The sequence below is a fragment of the Cuculus canorus genome, chromosome 4 (genome assembly GCF_017976375.1).
Source record: "Cuculus canorus isolate bCucCan1 chromosome 4, bCucCan1.pri, whole genome shotgun sequence".
In the NCBI taxonomy this organism is placed as follows: Eukaryota; Metazoa; Chordata; class Aves; order Cuculiformes; family Cuculidae; genus Cuculus; species Cuculus canorus.
In genome coordinates this window covers 48200415-48219518 of record NC_071404.1, presented here as the reverse complement: position 1 = coordinate 48219518, position 19104 = coordinate 48200415, and the positions used below count along the sequence as shown (strand labels likewise).

The 19104-nt window shown below is 50.1% G+C and overlaps 2 protein-coding genes across 6 annotated transcripts; one reads left to right on the top strand and one right to left on the bottom strand.

Moving 5' to 3' along the window:
* Positions 1-191: 191 nt before the first annotated feature.
* On the top strand, positions 192-15179 carry THEGL (theg spermatid protein like). 3 transcript variants are annotated; one of them, XM_054065238.1, is made up of 8 exons: positions 192-223; positions 2340-2390; positions 3397-3519; positions 5104-5241; positions 5545-5665; positions 6780-6911; positions 7336-7511; positions 14223-15179. In XM_054065238.1, exons 3-8 carry the CDS (start codon positions 3419-3421, stop codon positions 14380-14382), a joined length of 828 nt encoding a protein of 275 aa, XP_053921213.1. In that variant the 5' UTR covers positions 192-223; positions 2340-2390; positions 3397-3418; the 3' UTR covers positions 14383-15179. The 3 variants fall into 3 exon arrangements, with proteins under 3 accessions (XP_053921213.1, XP_053921211.1, XP_053921212.1); XM_054065236.1 differs by lacking the exons at positions 192-223; positions 14223-15179 and adding an exon at positions 8100-9693 and having other exon boundaries at positions 1807-2390; XM_054065237.1 differs by lacking the exons at positions 192-223; positions 3397-3519 and having other exon boundaries at positions 1810-2390.
* On the bottom strand, positions 9893-18503 carry HOPX (HOP homeobox). Of its 3 annotated transcripts, none has more exons than XM_054065242.1 (3): positions 18368-18503; positions 13525-13694; positions 9894-10563 (listed from the first exon to the last, which is right to left on the bottom strand). In XM_054065242.1, exons 2-3 carry the CDS (start codon positions 13666-13668, stop codon positions 10486-10488), a joined length of 222 nt encoding a protein of 73 aa, XP_053921217.1. In that variant the 5' UTR covers positions 13669-13694; positions 18368-18503; the 3' UTR covers positions 9894-10485. The 3 variants fall into 3 exon arrangements, with proteins under 3 accessions (XP_009565684.1, XP_053921217.1, XP_053921216.1); XM_054065241.1 differs by lacking the exon at positions 18368-18503 and adding an exon at positions 13952-14068 and having other exon boundaries at positions 9896-10563; XM_009567389.2 differs by lacking the exon at positions 18368-18503 and having other exon boundaries at positions 9893-10563.
* Between the last annotated feature and the right edge of the window lie 601 nt (positions 18504-19104).

The window sequence follows — 19104 nt, the reverse complement described above, 5'->3', positions numbered from 1 at the left end:
CTGCGCTTTCCATGCAAGCGCGTTGCCATATGGCTGCACCGGGAGGGTGCCAGGGAAGCACCGGTAACCTCCAGGCAGCTGTATCTTAAGGAGATGCACGAGCTTCATCTGCCCTGTGGTATTAAGAGCAGGCAGCCCAGGCTGCTGGTGTTACCAAGCTTTTAAATTCACCTTCTCTTGTCTTTGCAGTTCCTTGTTCCTTGTCTGTGCGCTCACGCAACAGGTAAGAAACCCCTCCAGCCCTGGCCTCCTGGATGGGTGTCCAGGCTGTGCACTAGGTTTCCTGGGGAGGGCTTGGTCAGGGATTTATGCCAAGCAGCAAGTCGGTATGTCAGATGACACTGTGATAAACACACAGAGGAAATGATGCCTGGTTTTACCCTTCCCCTGTTTCTCATGACAAACATCTGACTGTCCTGTTGTTCAAAATGGAAGCTGTGGCCCTTTGCTTTACAAGGAATTGATCTCAAAGGCATCTCAAAGCAATGAGTTTGTGTGAGCTCAGGCAGTGAGTGCTTCTGCCTCTGACTGCACCCAAGCCTCCCCTTCCCTGAACGGGACCAAACCGCAAAGGCTCTCCCAAATCTGTCCCTTTGTCAATGAGGTGGCTTAACTCCTTCAAGTTGCAGAGCTGCTGCAGGTGGATTCTGACCTGTCTGTCCAGAGCTTTTGCCATGGTAAAAGAGTAGAAAGTAATAATTTTTTGTATTTGAGAAAACCCAAACCCTTAATGATTGTCATGTGAGTTGAGGGACCTGATTTGGACATGTGTGACTCGTCCTTTGGCTGGATCATGATGCAAGCTTTGCACAGCAGTGTCAAAGCCAGCGGAGAGGGGCATTAGGGCTGGGTTTGGCTGTAGCTATGTGGTGGATCTGTGCCAGCAATGGAGAAAAAGTGATGAGCCTGACTGCAAAGATAGTGCCAGCTCTGTGACACAGCTGAGCTTGGGTAGGACTTCTGCATGATTATCCTTCACCACCTTGCACCTTTGCAAGGAATAGCCTCTGGGAACCTGCTTGTGAATGAGCAGCTGAAACTGGTTTTTGGCTCCTGAAATGACATCTGCCTTCCAGAGCGTGTTCTGTCTTGAACTGGCAGTAGGGAAGCCGAAGTCTCACAGGCAGTTCCCTCTGTGGGATCTCAGTGAAAGCCATGTTTGCAGGGTTGTGACCAGTGGTTAGGTGTGATGGGAGATAAATCAGCAGGCATCTTCTAGGGAGTGCACAACCAGGATGCTCTAACAGCAGCAGCCTGCTGTTGCAAGGGTCTCTGTTGTGCTGAGCTCTGGCAAGCGTTTGTTGGGGCTTGGCATCTCACTAGAGTTATCTGCCCCATCAGAGAAACCACAGGTGTGTCCCCAAAGCACAGACCATTTTCTGTCAGCAGATATCTCTCTCTGTTTGTGTCCCTGCTTCTCTCTAGGACTATGCTGCCTTATTGCTGGGTGATATTATGCAGGAAAGCAGTGGCCCCAGCTTTTACCTCTGTGCTTTTTCCATGGTGGGGCACTGCCACAGCAGCCTACATCGCGTGATTGGTCCCCTACTGGCTGGGGGCAGGCACCTGCAGCCCCAGTGGGTGGGTGTGGGCTTGGTCCATGACACCAGGGAGTTCTACAACACACTTGTGGCATTGGCGTTGTCTCATCCTGCTCTTTGTACTCAGGCTTACAAAGCACAATCACTTCTAAGCCACTGGGATTTCAGGCCTGAGACACTTGAGCAGCAGGAGCAGACAGTGATATCTGATCTTCCTGAAAGGTTTTGGCCTGATGAATATTCAGTAAAAACATTTGCAGTGCTTCTTCTAGGGCACACACCATGTATGTTCCTGTGTTTCTATAGCATGTAAGACCACTGTGCTAAATGGACTGAAATAAAATGGTAAAATATGTTTTTATCTGTGCTCCTAAAGCTTTGTGGGAACAGTGCTCTCTTTAGTAAACCATGAGAGTGTTGATAATGGGTGTTTCTGTTCATCTGTGCTCCTGCAGGCTGGGGGATCATCCATCTCCTACTTGCTGAGGTTGCATGGCCTGTTATTACCCAGAAAAGTACTTCCCCTCTCTCTGCCACGCCCCAAAAGGGCTGTAGTGAGGGCAGAATTGCAAATTCACATCTCTGCAGTTTGAGAGAGAGTCCATCAGACTAATTGGATGTAAAGTTACTTGGAGTGAAAGATCCCTGAAATGCACTCTTTGCAAGGGATGGAGGCAATGGCACACTGGGGTTTGAGAGCGTGTTGTATTGCTTTGAGTACAGCAGTAGCTTCTTTATGCTGTGTTGGTATAAGTGTATGCTTAATAGCACTTTTGTCCTTTTCTGCAATTTTGACAGGATATATAAAGTTGCAGAACCCAAGAAAGTAGCTTGTGCAAATGATCCCAGGTAAGGAGGTGCCCAGGCAGCGCTGGCTTGAGGGCTTGGGACTGATGTGGCCTCAGCAGGTGCAGACCCTTTGCCTTTGTCTTGCTACTGCTTTCCTCTGAGGAGCAGAAGTGGCTTCAAAAAAACCCAAATTCAGGGTGGGAAGGGCTTTCTTCAATTTGCTCTTTCTTGTTTTCAATCCAGAAACCAGGCTTGACCCGAGTCTTGCCTTTGCTGCTCCATCTGAGCTGCCCCACTGAGATGCTGAGGGGTAGGGTGGTTCTGTATTGCAAGGGGTCCAGATCCCATTGGAGCCACGGGCTGCTGTATCCTAGAGGACACAGTCAAGCTTTAGGAATAGAGCTGCTGTCTGCATTATGGGATCAAACTATGGCTTTACAAGCCAGGGCAACAGCCTCTCAATAACGCCTCTTCTCCACTGTCCAGATGGGTGTCGCTGTGCTTGAATAAGGCTCCACAAACCCATCACCCTGCTGTTCCCTGTCCTTACTACCCTGGTACCCTCTCCCACCACGGCGTCTCTCTCAATGGGGGATGAGCAACTCCAAATTTGCCTTGGGCACAGGAGAGTAACCACTAACGTGCTGCAAAACCTCACCCACTTTCCATGGCACACCCTGACCGTAACATTATTATTATTTTTACTGTCATACCTGTGGTATAGTTAGGCAGTAATGCTGAGGCAAGAAAAATGCAATCATGAAACTCCCCCAGGGGTTTAAGAGATGTAATGAAACGACCCTTTCTGCACATCCACTGGTTATTGTAAACCCAGACTCATCACTTGAAGGCTCTTTTCTTTTTGAGTTGACAACAACCACCTAGACAGTGTTGGGAAATTCAGTGCCACGGGAGTGCTCAGGAGATGGCAGTGGCACTGTACAGCTGTGGGGAGCCACAGGGACTGTGTGTGTGTCCCATCGTAGTCAGTGGAGGGGAGCTCCCGTAAGCACATTTCACACTCCTGTGTGTTTCTACAGTTTCACACCCTTGCTGTTCTTGCTAGGCTTGTGTTGGGAAACCAAGAGATGATCTGGACCCACTCACAGGGTGTTGTGACAGCTCAACTGTCCCCAAGAACAGCAGCACTGGCCAAGCCCAAGAAAGATTTTGGCAAGAACCAATGCAGGTTGGTGATGTTGTAGCACAGCCTGGGGAAGGAGGCAGCTTAGATGGTGCTCTCTAACCAGGGGGATGTGCTGGCTCCTAGGGGAAGGGGAGGTGCCATCTTCTCTTCTGCCACTGTTGTCCCACAGGGAGCTCCACGCCACTGAGACCCACCAGCCTGCACTGATGCTTGGAACAGGGGCTGTCTGTAGCAGTGAGGAAAGTGCTACGGGACCATAGTCACTCTGACTGCTTGGCTTCCAAAATAAGAAGGAACTAGGGGGTGCTAAAATTTGGTGCCCTTTTATTTCCTTATACCTGCTTCCTGTCTGTGAGAAGATCTTCTTCAACATGTGGTGTTTGCTGGTCTGATCAGAACTCTGGGTTCAGATCAGCTGTTGTAGGAGCCAGCCCTGATCTCAGTTTCCAAGCACATGGGAGCCTGTTCCTCTGCTGTAACAAAATAACCCAACAGCGGCTCTGCTTCAGCCTGGAAGCAGAGACATGTTGTGCATGCATGCATGCCTCGATGGAAACATGCATGTGTCACACCTGTGCTTACAGAGGGACTGTCTGTCCATAGAGTGCTCCCTGTCTGTGTCTGGGCTGATGCAGTCCAGCCAAGGACCTGGACACAATTAGTGACACATCTTCTTGGAGTCTGGCCTAAATCTTGAGGATAAAATTTAGAAAGCGCTAGGAACAGAGAAATCTTGCAGCATCCTCCCGGCTGAAGGGAATCCAGGTCTCTTAGCCTGAGTTAAACCTCTGCTGTCACTGCATGGTGAGCAAACAGTCAAAGCGTGCCGTGTTTGGGAATAGGAGTGAAAAATGATGTAAAAATGTAAAATTTGGTGATGCTGGGTGATGCTGCATTACTTAGAGCTCTATTGGAGAGGACAAAGCTCTTTGGGAGATAGGATGGTGGTTGCCAGTCTGTAAGAAGTCCTAGCGATGAGAATGGAAATGAAACCATGTTGCAGGCCTGGCTTTCCTCTTCTTGGAGGGGTGTCAAGACACCCACGTCTGTAGTTTTATTTCCTCTGCCACTGTCATCGTTTCAGGGGCTCTCATCCTCCTGAGAGCTTCTGCCTTTAGCAATGTCCGTCTGACAGCCCTTCCTGCTCACCTCTGCTCACCTCTTCCCTGGTGATGTCAGGCATCTGCCAGCAGCTGTGGCTGATGGAAAGCTGGATGAGCATGCACTAGGCGAGCCTGGGGAGATCCCAAGATGAAAGGAGCTGCAAAAGCACAAGGTGCTGTTAGGCCATTGCAACAAAGAGGTTTCTAAATTGACGGAGATGAACAACAGATATGCTGCCAGGTTTGTGTTGTGCAGTGGCTTCTTGAAACAGTCTAGGGAAAGGCTTACAGTTTGAAAGCAATGAACTGACAATGTTAAAAGAGAACTCTGCATATGCAAACAATATTTACCTTTAAAGTCAGGAACTCTCAAGCGTAAAAGCCCATTTATTCTTGGCTTTTCCATGTCCGCTAGTGCCAAGTTTTGTACAGGCCACAAGTGTGGATGTTTAACCAGATTTAGGATACCCAAGATCACATTCTCTGTCAGTTACCTTTTACTAATTCTTTGTTGTTCCTCGAGACCCCTCTTCGTGTACAGCTGCGGACGGGAGTCAACGATCTGGGAGCGTCCCCTGCTAGAGAAGTTTAGCTTCCCTTCTGATCGGCTGCTGAAACTGGCTGAACCTAAAAAATACCAGCCTGCCTACCTGGAGAAAAGGTGAGAGGCCAGAAAGCCTTTAGGGTGCTATAGGTAGGTCCTTGGGTCTTGCAACATCTGTGCAGCTTCAAATAAATAAATACAGGACCAGAGGATACGTATAACAGAGGGCAAAATGCAGAGCGGGGACTCTGCTGAGATTAGGACCTCTGGATTCTCTTATGGGATTAGCGGGTTCTAAGCTGGAAATGGCCAGAAGACAAAGCTGCACCAAACATGAGTTTTAACGTCCCAGCTGCAGCCTGGTTTAGCCAGTGTGTGGGAATATCTGTGAGTGGTGATGCCATGATTCTCTGCTTCCAGACCTCGCCAGTCCCCTGAGTGGCCTGTGTCGCCAGCTGCACTGAACTATAGGGCCTCCCCACGGATCCTGGAGCTTGCCAGGCCGAAGGTGCCACACCCAGAGTTCCTGATGGCCAGAGAGGTGAGGAGATGGTTGAATGACTTTTGGAGGGGACAATGATGCAGCAAACTGTCCTGAGTTTTTACATCCCGTATCCCAGCCCTGGATATGCCCTGTGTGTTCTATGGAGGGGAAAAGCTCTCTGGTTCTACTGTGGTTTGAGATACTGGGAGAAACAGCCTTTTCAGAGTGAGGTGCTGTCTTTGAAAATCTCGCTGCTGGCAGACAGAGAACAGCCAGGTTATAGCAGCCTAGAATAGCAGGAGAGCCAAGGGAGGGATCTGGGCTTCAACCTCTGATAAAGCAGACTGGGAAGGTGGAGAAACCTGATGGGAATGACCTGTTTCACCCCTAAGGACTACAGTCATGTATGTAGTTGGGCAGCTGTGGTCCTGTCTTCATATACAGGGCGGCTGAGCCTGCAAACTCTATGTATATTTTAAAAATGTTTTACCAGAAGCTTTGATTTAGAGACCTATTTCTAAACCTGCTCCTTTTAGGCAGGTTATTGCTTTGGCAGCGGTGAAAGGGCTTGGGGCAATCTCAGATTACAATAATTTCCATGGTAAAGGCTAAGTATTCTGGTTGCAGTCTGTGGGCTGGGATATAAGGGAGGCTGTACTGGAGTGGGCCTTGGCATCAACAGCCCTGTGAAAAATAGGGGAAGAAGTTCCATGCTGGAGCAGTAATCACTTTTGCTGTAGGAATGTGGTTAACTGCATCAGCACATTTACCCTGAAATCTGAGTGTCTCTCCTTAGCAAGGAAATGGTTTGATTCAGCCAGGAAGATGAATATGAAAAACATTTCTCTACTCTGGAAAAAAATTGTCTGCACTTTTACCTGGCTACACAGGCTCATTCCAGGCAGTCCTTTCCTGGCTGTGAGTGGGAGACAGCTGGGGAGAAAAGTAATGGTGGCTAAGGCATACAAATCCCAATAGGGTCAAAATTACCTTGTAGTTTGGGTGAAAGAAAAATAGTGAATGCTGGGAAAGTGAGAGTGCTCCTTCTTGTGATCATGTCTGTAGAGGAGGGGTGCTGGATGCTCATCCCTTTGGAAAGGGTGTGCGTCCCTGTGGGCTACTGTGGATGACTTCTGTCTGCAAATCCATCCCTCATTCTGAACCTATACAGCTGCCAACAAAGGTAACAAATGCTGCAGCCTTGGCCAGAGCGTCCTCACGGATACAGCATCTCGCAGAGCCCCGGATCAGGAAGATCACCTACTTATATGAGAACATCTTTCTAGAATCTGTCATTCGTCCGGTAAGGCAGCATCACCCGGGACCATGCGTGTCAGGGACACCAGACAGAGGGGAAGGGTGTGAGACTGGCATAGCTTCTTTTTAAACTGGAGAGCAGGATTTGTCCTCTAGAGCATGAACTGACCCCCGGCAGACATCCCCAGAGAAGGACAGGCTGTTGTGGAGATGGGGACAGATGGACGTCTAATTGGGATCTCCAGTGCTGGGGACAAAGGGCTGTGAGTAGGAGGGGACTGGAGGGCAGGTTGTGGGACTGGCCAGGCAGTAGTGCCTTCCACAGTTTGGTGCCAGGGACAGCTGTGGACAGGATCATGTCCCATCTGTGTGTGGTCAGTGGCTGTGAACCTGGGTACACTGAGTTGCTGTCTGGTCACCCTTGAATGCGAGGAGCACCTGTAAGGACCTTCCTCCCCATTTTTCCACAGGTTTCAAAGTTCGCTCATCAGGCAATTGCGAGCCCTCGGACTGTGGAGCTGGCCAGGCCAAAAAGATTGCATGCCGACTATGTGCCTCTACGTGATGCTGAGTGGCCAGTGACACACGCTGCAAAGCATGCAGTGGCCACACCAAGGATCTTGGAACTAGCCCAGCCTTGCAAAAGGTAGGTGCTGCTTCCCTGCCATAGGAAATAATCAGCTGTCAGACCATTTTGTGCAGGCCATGGCACCTTGTTGATTTGGGTTTGTTGATTAACAAAGTGCCACCTCCAAAATGCATGGATTTTATATGTCTGGGTGTGCTAATGCTACATGGACTATGGTTTAAAAAAGCATTTTTGAAGTGGAAGGAGAATAAAAAGAGAAGAAATTGGAACTTTATAATTCCGGTAGGAATTACTCATTGGGACTTCTTAATTATTAATTGCAATTATAAAAAGCAACGAGCTGTAGCACATTTATGTTGCCCAGTGTGATACTGCTGGCCTCTGCCTGGTCTGTGGGAAATGGTAGGTAGGATGTTTCACAGGCAGAGAGGAAACGCTTGGCTGTAGCGACTGTGACAGCTTCAGTGCGAAATGGGACAGTTCCTCTCACTAGTGTCCTGGTGACAGCAGCAGAGGCATGACTACTTTAGTCATCCATTGACAAGGAGGGGCAGGGCTCAGGTTGGGGTGTGTCAGCTGGCAGACAGCTTTGAGAGCTGGCTCTGCTCCAGCTGGAATCCACCCACTCCATCTTCCCTCCCCCAGGCCTATGATGGACTTGGTTCAAATCAACCCAGATGCATTCATAGTGAAAGAAGCGGCTAAGAAGGCATTTTGTTCTTCCCGGATCCAAGAACTGGCTCGTCCGATCCAGCGTTGAGCTCCCTCAGAGACGCAGCTTGCTGCTCATCACTCCTTGGAACATCACCCTTTTTGAGCTGTGCTGTGGCTGGAAATTCTACTTGAACATGGCACAGAGGCAGCAGACAGAAGAAACACTTTCTGACAAGCAGCCATTTTTACTGGGCTTATCTAGGGAGTTAAATAAAATGGTCATTCCATAAGAAAAAATAGTCACCAGAAGAAACAAGCAGAATTTGACCTGATGTGGGAAGCCTCTCTCCCTAGGTTGGGTAATGTCTGGAGTTTGTCAGTCTTCTTATTTTTTTGCTGAAATAGTTAAAGTAATGAAACAACTGCTGGGGGAAGACAGCACAGGAACCGTTCACCTAAAGAAGTGTGGCAACCCAAAGCTGGCAGCGCACAGTAGGTTGGCGCAACACAACTCCTGACCTTGGGTTTTGAAATTTTTGCTGAAGTTTAGAGTTCTTCTTAGTGACCCTCAAAGTTTTGTGCTGGTGATGGAAGTAGAAACACAAAAGGCTGCCAAATTCCAGATCCAGCAGCAGATTTGATAAGGTGCAAAGCTTTAGTGCAGACTTTGGAAATGCTGGGGTGGTACGTGCATAGATTTGGCTTGGATTTAGGGCCTGTTTTCTCAAATACTTGGAAAATGGGCAGATCCAGCCTTCTGCTTTGCATGCGTCTTTAATATGAGTTACAGAGGTGGGTTAGATCTGTACAGTTCAGATATTTGTTTGTGTGGGCCTGGGCAAAATAATGGGACTCTGCATTGGGATTTTTGAAGCCTAACTCAAAAAAGCAGAGTCCCCCTCAGTGCAAGGAAGGAGGCACGTTGCAAAGACTAAGACGAAAAGATATCGGAGCCAGACTCTGCAGAACAAACTCTGAGCTCCAGCAGGGTCTGAGGGTGAGTCAATTTGGCAGCTGCACTGGGGGGGAACAGTACAGCCTATGTGGGATATGGCACAGGAAGACTGGTTTGGTCTATTTCCTATGAGTTTGATGTGTTTTGCATTGGCAGCCCACCCACTGGTGATGAGCTGGAAATACTGAGGAGAGAGGGATGTTCTCTAGCAAGGGACGAAAGCCATAAATGAAAGCGTGTGGCAGTTTCAGTACCAGTGTATCTTAATCTTCCCTGTGTTAAGCTGATTCTCCTTCCAAAGCAGGTGACCACAAACCAAAAGAAGATTAATCAGAGGATCCACTAATTGATTCAATAATCCACTAAGCAGAGGATTTTTGAACAAGCTCAGGTCACTAGGCAATGGTGCTTGTTATTTTTTAGCTGATGCATTTTCCTGTACCAGCATGGATGAGAGCCTGGGCTTTGTGCAAGAGACCCAGCGCAACTTCATCCTTCAGGCTAGAGAATGGCCAGAAGGAGTTCTGCAGTCTGCCTCCCACCCCGTGAGGGAACTCCAGCCCCACCAGCCTCTGCCACCTCGAGGCCTGGGGTGTACATGAGGTTGTCAGATGGACCCATGGGTGCCCCAGAAGGTAAGGTTGCCCATGACTGCAGGCTATCCCTGTGGCAGGAGTGAAAACCCATGGTGCCTGCTGAGGTTGCCTTGGAGAAGTATCGCCCTTCCAGAGGAAGGAGTCTGCCTCCTGCCATTGGGGCAGGGAGCACAGGCAGGGACATAACACACCTCCTCTCATCAAAAAACTTCAGTTTTTTATTAATGCATTGGAAAAAAAAGTAGACCAGTTCTTTCCCTTTGGTGACCTTTAACAGAAATGTGAAAAAAGCATTCAAGGGGGGCTTGGCTTGGTCTGATTATGGTGTAGGCAACTGGCTTGCCAATATGTAAAGCTGACTTGGGCATCTTGAGCTAACTGAGATCACCTGAACAACACATCTGGTTTTCCAGGTGCCCTCCTCTTTGGATGATCTGTACATTTAAGCTGGCACACATACTTTGCCTCTGGGGATCATAAGGAAAAGCAATCTTGTTTCCCTCCTTCTATGCTTTAACCTTTCATAGCAGCTTTTCCGCAAGCCTGGGACAAGGGCATGAGATTGCCTTGCCCTGTGCAGCTACTGTTAATGGATGGGAATCACTAGACAGGTTATGAAGCCATCAGAAGCTGTATGCACATATATAGATATATATATATAAACATTCTTTTCCTGGTTATGTACACTTTAAATAGAGCTAATGTTAAATAGCAGGATATTACTTTGTGTCTCAAAACCTATTGCAGCAGAAGAACCCCAAGGAAACCCGCTCTGAAGAGCTTCACCGTCATTTACAGTCAGCATGGGGATGTGGAGCACCATCCTCTAGTCTCTGACAGACCCGCTTTCTGAGGGCAGCCCTTCAGACTTCCTCCACTCAGCCAGGCGCTGCTTGAACCATTTCTGGAGGGGAAAAAAGCAGAGATTGAGTGCACTGAGCTGAGTGAAGCCTCAGAATAACCTTGCTAAAGGTGCACATGTAGTCAGCACGTGGGCCTGGGTGAGGGGGACTGGTGGGACTGCTGCCTGCCTTGTGGCAAGGCACCGCACTGTTCCCAGGCAGTACAGGCAGCAGGGCAGCTGCTCCTGACTGATCGGTCTTCTTACGTATGTGTGCACCTCTTTCAGACTCATTTCTCTTGCTTGCTTAGGACTTTGACAGCATAGGTCAGTCCTCATTTTATTGCTAGGAGTTCAGTTTTTTCTTGCAAATGGGGTAAGAGATTGGCAGCTGGATGGTGTCTGTTTAACTGCCTGGAGCAGTGAAACAATCACTGCAGGTCCAAAACTGGCAGAAATAAAAAACTGACCTGCTTCAGAAAGGATAAGACAGACAGCACAGTGGCTTTCAACACATTTAACAGCAAATAGATTTAAAAAATAGGTTAAAAATCATAGAATACTTTGGGTGGGGAGGGGCCTTAAAGATCATCCAGTTCCAACCCCTCTGCCATGGGCAGGGACACCTCCCACCAGACCAGGCTGCCCAAGGCCCCATCCAACCCTGCCTTGAACACCTCCAGGGATGGGGCAGCCACAACCTCCCTGGGCAACCTGTGCCAGTGCCTCACCACCCTCATGGTGAAGAAATTCTTCCTTATGTCTAGTCTAAATCTGCCCCTCTCCAGTTTATACCCATTCGCCCTCGTTCTATCACTCCAGGCCCTTATAAACAGTCCCTCTCCAGCTTTCTTGTAGCCCCTTCAGGTACTGGAACGCTTCTATAAGGTCTCCTTGGAGCCTTCTCCAGGCTGAACAAGGCTGAACAAGCCTCTCTCAGTCTGTCCTAGTATGGGAGGTGCTCCAGCCCTCTGATCATCTTTGTAGCCCTCCTCTGGACCCCTTTCAACAGCTCCATATCCTTAATGATATGATCTTAGTCTTCAAGCAACGTGCATGGCTACACTATTCTGTAAGAACTTAGCATCTCTAAGCCAACTTCCAGCGCTGCTGATGCCCCTTCAATGTATCCACAGTTTCAAATGTTAGATAAAATGCGGCTGCATAAAGCCATACTACCTCCATAAGAAGAGACGTACAACTTGTGCACCGGAAGAACAGCTCAGCCTTTTGTTTGGGAATGTGCCTGTAATTCACTTTGTTGCTGCTCGTTTTGCTGCTATATTAGCTCATGGCTATTTTTGAAGCTATTGTGGTCCGTAATGATACAAATGTGGTGCTCTCTACAAGTGGCTCTTGCACTAGCGCTGCCTTGGACCACATCCAGTCAGATGATTGCCTGCCTAGCCTCCTCCTAAAAATTTCACTTCCTATCCTAAATCATCATCTCCTGTTGACTCAGTACATCTTTGCGTCTCATTTTTACTAATTTTTTTATTAAAATGGCTGCTATATCTAGCCGATAAAGCACTCCAGATGTCAGGGGTGATAATTCTCTGTGTCCTACGCAATGCAGGCACTTTGCAGCTCACTATCCCGGTCTTAGTCCCCTCCCTAACATGACCTTCATCTCCAGATCTCTAGGACCACCCTGGATTCGTGGAAAAATATGACCATCAGGCAAGATTTTAAGGCATCTCCAGAGGTGTCTTGGACATAGATGACTTATATTTACAACTTGCTTTAGGGAAAAAAAATGGAGCAGTGCTGCTTCTAAGGAGGAAAATGTATTTCAGGGGTGCTGCCTTCTTGCTACCCTCAAACAATTGGTGATGCCTGCCTGTCACCAAAGCACAGGGAGGGATCTCCTTTTCCACTCCAGCCAAGAATATCAGTGCAAAGGATGTTACACCAGCACTCTTCCCTGGAACAAGCTAAATGCTGGCATTGCCTGCTTGGCTCTCGTATCCACCCATCCCATCAATGCCGCTGCGGGTCTAGTAGCTTATAGAACACCTGTGTGAGAAATAACTGCATTGCAACCTGAAGGAATCAGGAAGGAGCTGCTTGCTTTTGAAGTTCAGGGCAGCCTGCAGGTAGCCAAATGGAGCACAGGGCTCAGTGGAAGCCCCAGACAGTGGCAGCCTGTCCCAGCGGAGGGACGTTTGGAGGCATCTAGCTCCTGTAGAGGCTGACAGACTTGCCCAATATCTGGGCTTGGGGACACTGAAAGAGCTAACTGTAGCAAGGGGAAGTGTGCACAGCCTGAGTGTGTCCCATAGCACATCTGCATGAGTTGCAGCTATCTCATATCTGTTTTAAAATGACCGTAGTTTCTTCAGACTCTAGAGCCAGTGGTGGTTTGGGCACCTGAAACTGTCAGAAATGGGTTGGAAGAAAAGCACAGCACGCACAGTTGTATATTCAGGGCTCCACAGCCAGCCAGTTGGGGTGTGCTCTTGTTCTGACTGAGGGAAGCATGAGCCTGGTCTCCAAGCCCATGCTGGGGATAGGGGTGCTGGGCATGGGGGGTGCAAGGATTCTAGTAGGGCACAGGACTGCTGTGCAGGAGGCCACGGTTGTGGGACGAAGGGGCTGCCATTATAAGGGAAAGAGCTTTAGGAGTGCAGGGGCAGGAACATGAAGGGTACAGAGAAGATGTGGGGTACAGGGAGGTGTAGTGGTGCAGTAGAGCTTTGTGGGTGCAGTGTGGTGTTGGAGGTCCACTGGGGGTTGTAGAGGGGCAGAGGAGACTTGTGAGTGCAGTGTGGGGTGAAGTAAGGGGCATGTGGGGTGTATGTAGGGTGCAGAGTGGTGCAGGAAGTGCAAATACGGAGCATATGGGGCACAGAGGGGTGCAAGGGCTGCAGTAGGGAGCATAGGGTGGGACAAAAGGAAGCCATGGAGTATGACAGAGAGACAGGGAAAGGACAGGCAAGAGATGCAGTGGGAGTGTGTGGGGCATAGAAGCAAACAGGGGGAGCAGGGCTGGTGCCAAGGCAGGGGTGAGGGGTGCACACTCACCAGAGTCTGCTCCTCAGAGAGCCCGGTCTCAGCAGCGATGAGGCACAGCGTGGTGGGGTCAGGATGCTTATTCACTTTGCAAAAGTTATACTCCAGGATCTCCAGCTGCTCCTCAGTCGGTGTCACTGGCTTCTCCGTAGCCATCTCCTCCCGGGCTATGGGGCCAGGCACTGTGGAGAGGGGCCAGCATCATTGCTCAAGTCGGGAGTGGCCAGTGGGGCCACACTGGCTAAACCCCAGATTTGCTGTCCCTGTCCCCACCAGCTCCCCCCTCTCTAGTGGCCTCTGGCTGCAGCAGCAGCTCACAACCGCGTTCCCAAAGGCATGCCAAGGAGCTCAGCCAGGAACCCCAGCCCCCCAGGACTCCTGCCTCAGTTTCTCTGCTGTGGCGACCACATGCCAACAGCGCCCAGCTGAGCTGTCTCACCATCCTTTGCTGGCAGGAAACTGCAGCCTGGCCTCTGCTGAGTGCTCCCCTCTTGCTGTATTTATAGCAACTGTGACTCCCGTGGGGACGATTCCTGTTTGCAGCCGTATTTAGGCTTGGGCGTCACTTGGGAGTGATGTCACAGCAACGGGTGTATTAGGGGGGGTCAATTTAAAGACATTAATTACAAACTATTATTTGTCCTCTGGGTGAAGGGATAGTATCTGGCATCCTGCCTAGTGTTGTTTTGGGTTTTTTTCCTTCTCCCCAGCCACCAGGCAAGTTTGTGCAGGGGAATCACAAGCCAGAGGATGCAGGATCTTTTGAAAGTGCAGGCTTGGACCCAGCAATCACCCCATTTCTCCTTCCTGATCAATGTCCTGGTCCTCCTCCTAGCAGCATGGACAGACATCATACAAAGCTGGCAATAAGCAGGTGAGTTGCTTTGTATTTACTAATATTTAATGTTATCACACACGAGCATAAACAGTTAGTCATGTTGTTCCTGAGCAAGACTGAACTGTTTGTTTCTTTTTTGGTGTGTAAGTGAAGGGTCAGTACCCTGTGCATATCCGTTGCCCAAGTGCTCACTGCCTTGTGATCAGTCCTGGATGGTCCCAGCAAAGGCAGAGGCAAGGACCCCACATTCTCCTCCAGTGGAACGTTTTGTTCTACTCGTGCTTTGCACGAATCTCTGGCAGACTTGGCACAAAAGTGCAAGAAAAACAAGTTAGTACACCTTGGGTAAGTCCCATACATCTCTTCTGCAGGGCTCCAAGCTTGCTTCTGTGTGGCAGAGGGTCAAGTCTGCCAATCTGGTCAACTAAAACATGAGGCGTTGCCCCCACAAAGCATGCAGAAGTCCCTTGACACTGAATCATCTTGGTGTTTCCGAAACCAAGCTGTGGGGTGTTGGCAGAGGAGGAGCTGGATGCAAAAATGTGGCCTTTCTTGATCTTCTCTCTTGCTGTCCAAGCTGCCTGGCCCATCTCTATCAGGCAGGAGGTTTGGTGTTGCTGGCTCTCCAGTGCTATCGAGAGCCCTTGTCCCACCATGGGACTCCTCTGGGCTGTCCACTCCCCTCCTCAGCTGCAGGCCAGCACTGCCTCCACCTTGCTGTCCAGTTTCTCTTTCCCTCTGGCTTTGGGATATAACCTAAACTGCCTTCCTACTGCTTAGATTTAAACCCAACTGCTTTCATGGTTGATAGAGAACTTGCCTTACCCCACTCAGTACCTTGGTGTGTACTGAATGCCGCATGGCTCTTCCACAGCACTGCTGGGATCAGGCTCAGCTCCGAAAACACCTTGCAAAGCACCAGGTCTCTTATCCATGAGAGGCTGGAGAGATCATCTTCTTTGAGCTTCACCTCAAAAAGCAAAGGCCCCACTGAGCCTTGTCTGCAGGAAGTTGCCAAAGGAGCCTTTGGCCTTTAAGTAGGGGCTTATAAATAGACCAGGGCTGGTTGTGAAACAGCCCACTCTGCTTGAGTCTCTTGGTAAATACTGATTGTAACACAGTGGTTGCATAAGGCTGAAGCACCTCTGAGTGTAATGGGGTGTGCTGGCAGACGGTATCATCCACCACCCTGGATGGACTGAGAAAGACCATCTTTAACTCCAGGTGCTGCAAGCTGAGCTGGCTTTGTCCACAGAGTGTTGTGGCCACAGGTGTATGGCAGCAGCTGCCTGGGCTTTCCTGGCATCAGCTCAGTTCAGAGGTGGCCATGTAAGAAGCAAGCAGACAAAGTTCAGTCCCTCATGCATGTGAGCTGGTGGGGGCCAGACAAATGCTGCTTACTTGGCTAGAGGCCCTTTGGGGCTACCTTGGGCATTTGGAGACCTCTGGGAATGATGCAGGGGGAGAAGGAGATCTCCTGGACCCAAGGTGTTGCTCTCCAGCACTGCAGCTTCTAGACTCTCCATGACACCTAAGTGCAGATGAGGCCAGGTTCGGGCCACAAGTCTTTCTCCTAGAAAGCCCAGTCACTGAGGACTCCCCATCACCTCTGGATCACGCATCTAGCCTGGGCCACCAGCAGCAATGTGTCCTGGCAGTTTATAAATCATTGTTCGCAGCCTGTTGAATTAATGTGCCTTAATGCATGTGCATGGATTTGCATATAGAACAGGTGCTTCAACTTTCATGTTTCATCTTCACAGCCATTTCTGTTTCTGATTATCTCCAGGCTCCCGAGGCATTTCCCCGTAGGATACAGTATATTCTACCTGCTGGCAGCTCAGGGTGCCCCAGCACACAGGACGTGATGCCTGATTATTTTCCTTTGTCTCCCCTCTACTCCAACTCTGAGGGAGAACAGTTCCCACCTCTTAAGGCTGTGAGATGGTTTTCAGGAAAAGTCAAACCTCCGAAGGTTCTGGAGGGCTTTGCGGATCTCCTCACCTCACTCTGCTGGGCTCTGGAGGTTTTCAGGATCCATGTGGCCCTGTGCAGTGTGTGGTACCCAGCACCTGGCACCTTTTGGGTAATAAAAACTGGGGCTATGTGACAGGACTTGAGGGCACCAAGCATCCCTATATGTTCTGCTTGGCCATATCTAGACGACCGGTCTCCTACCTACCACTTCAGTGGAGCCCCATTTAAGCCCAGGCCTGAAGCCTGGCCTTCAGGCTGCACAAGACCACTCCCCTGTACAGAAGAGGTGATTTTCTTGCTTATGTTTCTTTAAAGCTGGAGAAATATGGAGAATCACAACTGTTTTGCTCATCTGCTGAAAACCACCACTGCTTTTTTCTGCCTAAATTTTTGCAGGCATTGGAAAAACAAAAGACTTTTCCAGTGCAAAGGATGTAATCTGTTTGGCTTTCAGAAAGGCTGGGAGGGTATGGTCATCGTTCAAGTCTGTGAGCCATTCCAAGCCCATTGCTGTCTCCCATGGGTAGCACGGGGCTGGAAGTTCAGTGGCAGGGTCTTGGTCACCCAGGCAGAAATGACAATGCCAAATGCACTGTCACAGTGAAACCACACCACCAGTGACACCTGCTCTGTCCTACGTGTCAAGCTGAAGAGCCCTGGAGAGTTCACACTTTGTTCTGACTAACTGTTTTGGTTTTAGGTGGAGCAATGTGAAAGCAGACACCAGCTGAAGCTTGCAAGGGGTTTATGGGTTGCCTGGGCAGCAAGCGTGTCCAGCCATCGATGCTGTGTTCATGGAGGATGTGCAGACAGCACCTGGTGCACTTAGTGTGGCTGATGGAATATTGTAATGCACCGTTTTGGACAAAAGGCAATGCCTGAGGGACACAAGTTGCAGCAAGATAAAGTCTTATTAGATAATGGGGAAAAAATCTTCATAGTGTGTGTGGGTCCAACATGGGGACAAGGACCAGAGAGGTGGGGGCACGTCCATGCCTGGTGATCTCTAAAAATCAGCTGGACGAGACCCTGAGTGACCTGACCTATATGTGAGGTAGGAGCAGTGGGGCGGAGAGAGACCTCCCTCCGCTATTATACTCCCCGTGTCCCATGGTTGCAGCCAGCCCCCCAGAGACACCCTGGGGTACCAGCAGACCTCCCAGCTCTGGTGTGAGACTTCAGAGGACATCCCTCTGTCTCCCAGTGTGCCAGCCCAGCATTGCTAGTGCAGTCAGCATTTACTATCCTGGCAGAAACCAGCTACTTTTCCAGAAAAGACATGATCTCTGTTTGCTCAGCTTTGCTTTTTTGAATGGCAGACACAATAGCTGGCTGGCTGTGCAGCTTTCTAACGATTTACTGTGCCTGAAGCCCCTAGAAAACTCTCTGAGCAGTAGCTCCTGCCCAGCTGATTGGGTCCCATAGCCCTCACTGGGCTTCTTGACCCCCTCCCCAGAGCTCTCTGCACTGTCAGGGACAGGATACAACTGAAGGCATCTGCATCTGGGTTTAGCTCGCAGCTATTTCCTGCCGCTGCAGGGATCAAAATAGCAGTTCTCAATGCAAACGAGCCCTCCTGCCTTGCCTTGCTCTGCCGTACAGCCATGTCCTGTCCTGAGCTTTGCTTGGCCTCCTGCTGTGGGGTGGCTGTGGATAACATTAACCAGCATGGCGCACAGGATAAGGTGGGACTGAGGCTTTAAAAATAAACCATCCTCTGCCATAAATAAGGAAAAAGCACCTGTCATGCATCCTGTAAACTACCAGTTCAGCCTTTTAGAAGATAATATCGATGAGAACAAAGCAAACAAGAGCACAGCAGCTGCTGAGGCAGAAGCAAGTCCCCATGGTACCCCCAGCCTGGGGTCTCTCCCTGCTCCTCTCCCTGCTGCAGGGATGAAGCTTTCCCACCACAGCCCTGCTGGATGCTGCTCCCACCTCCCCAGCATCAGCAAATGCAGTTCATCTCTTCCCTCCATTTCCCCACCATCCTCGAGTGCAAATCCACCCCAGCACCCCCAGCTCAAACCCTGTGCTTACCTGGAGCTGGCAGGGACCAGAAGAGTGTAAAACAAGAACCCTGCAGGTCCTTGGGTGGCTGCTTAAGTATCTGCGTGTGTGACAGGCGGGGACCTGAAAAACCTGCCGCAAATCACAGGAGCTCCGGGGATCCACAGACACTCTCTGGGCTGGTAATTCAGGTTTGGCATCCACTCTTCTTGGCAGGGCTCAACGCATGGTTGTAGGTGTTGTGGGGCTCTCTGGATGGGGGACACGGGGAGCCGTCAGGGCCCGTCCTGCCACGCTCTGGTTTGGGGGAACACTCTTCTGCTGGCCCCAGATGTGGGCTGCTGGGGCTGTTTCCTGCGAGGGTACAGGAAAGGTGACGGCAGGGTTTGACGGAAACCACTCTCAGCTGCTCACCTGCACTCCAGCCGAGCCTTCCTGCCCCTCTGGGGGCCCTAGGACCCCCACCGATGTCCCCTTGGCCAAGCTACCACCAGCTCCCCTGCTGTGGGGAGTCCTGCTCCTGGCTTTGCTGATGGGAGTGCAGAGGCAGTCACTGTTGTGCTTCTCGTCTCACTTTAGTTCCCTGCAAATGGTTTGGCCAGGTTTAAGATTCCTGACTGCTGTTGCTTCAGTCAGCCCAGTGATCCCACCAGGCTGAGTATAAGGGCAGGACTGGGACCCGGATCTCATCTGCTGCTGCAGCCCAAGTGCCCTCAGAAGCACGGAGCAGGAGCCTGGCTGGGGATGGGGAGAAGGGCAGGGCACTC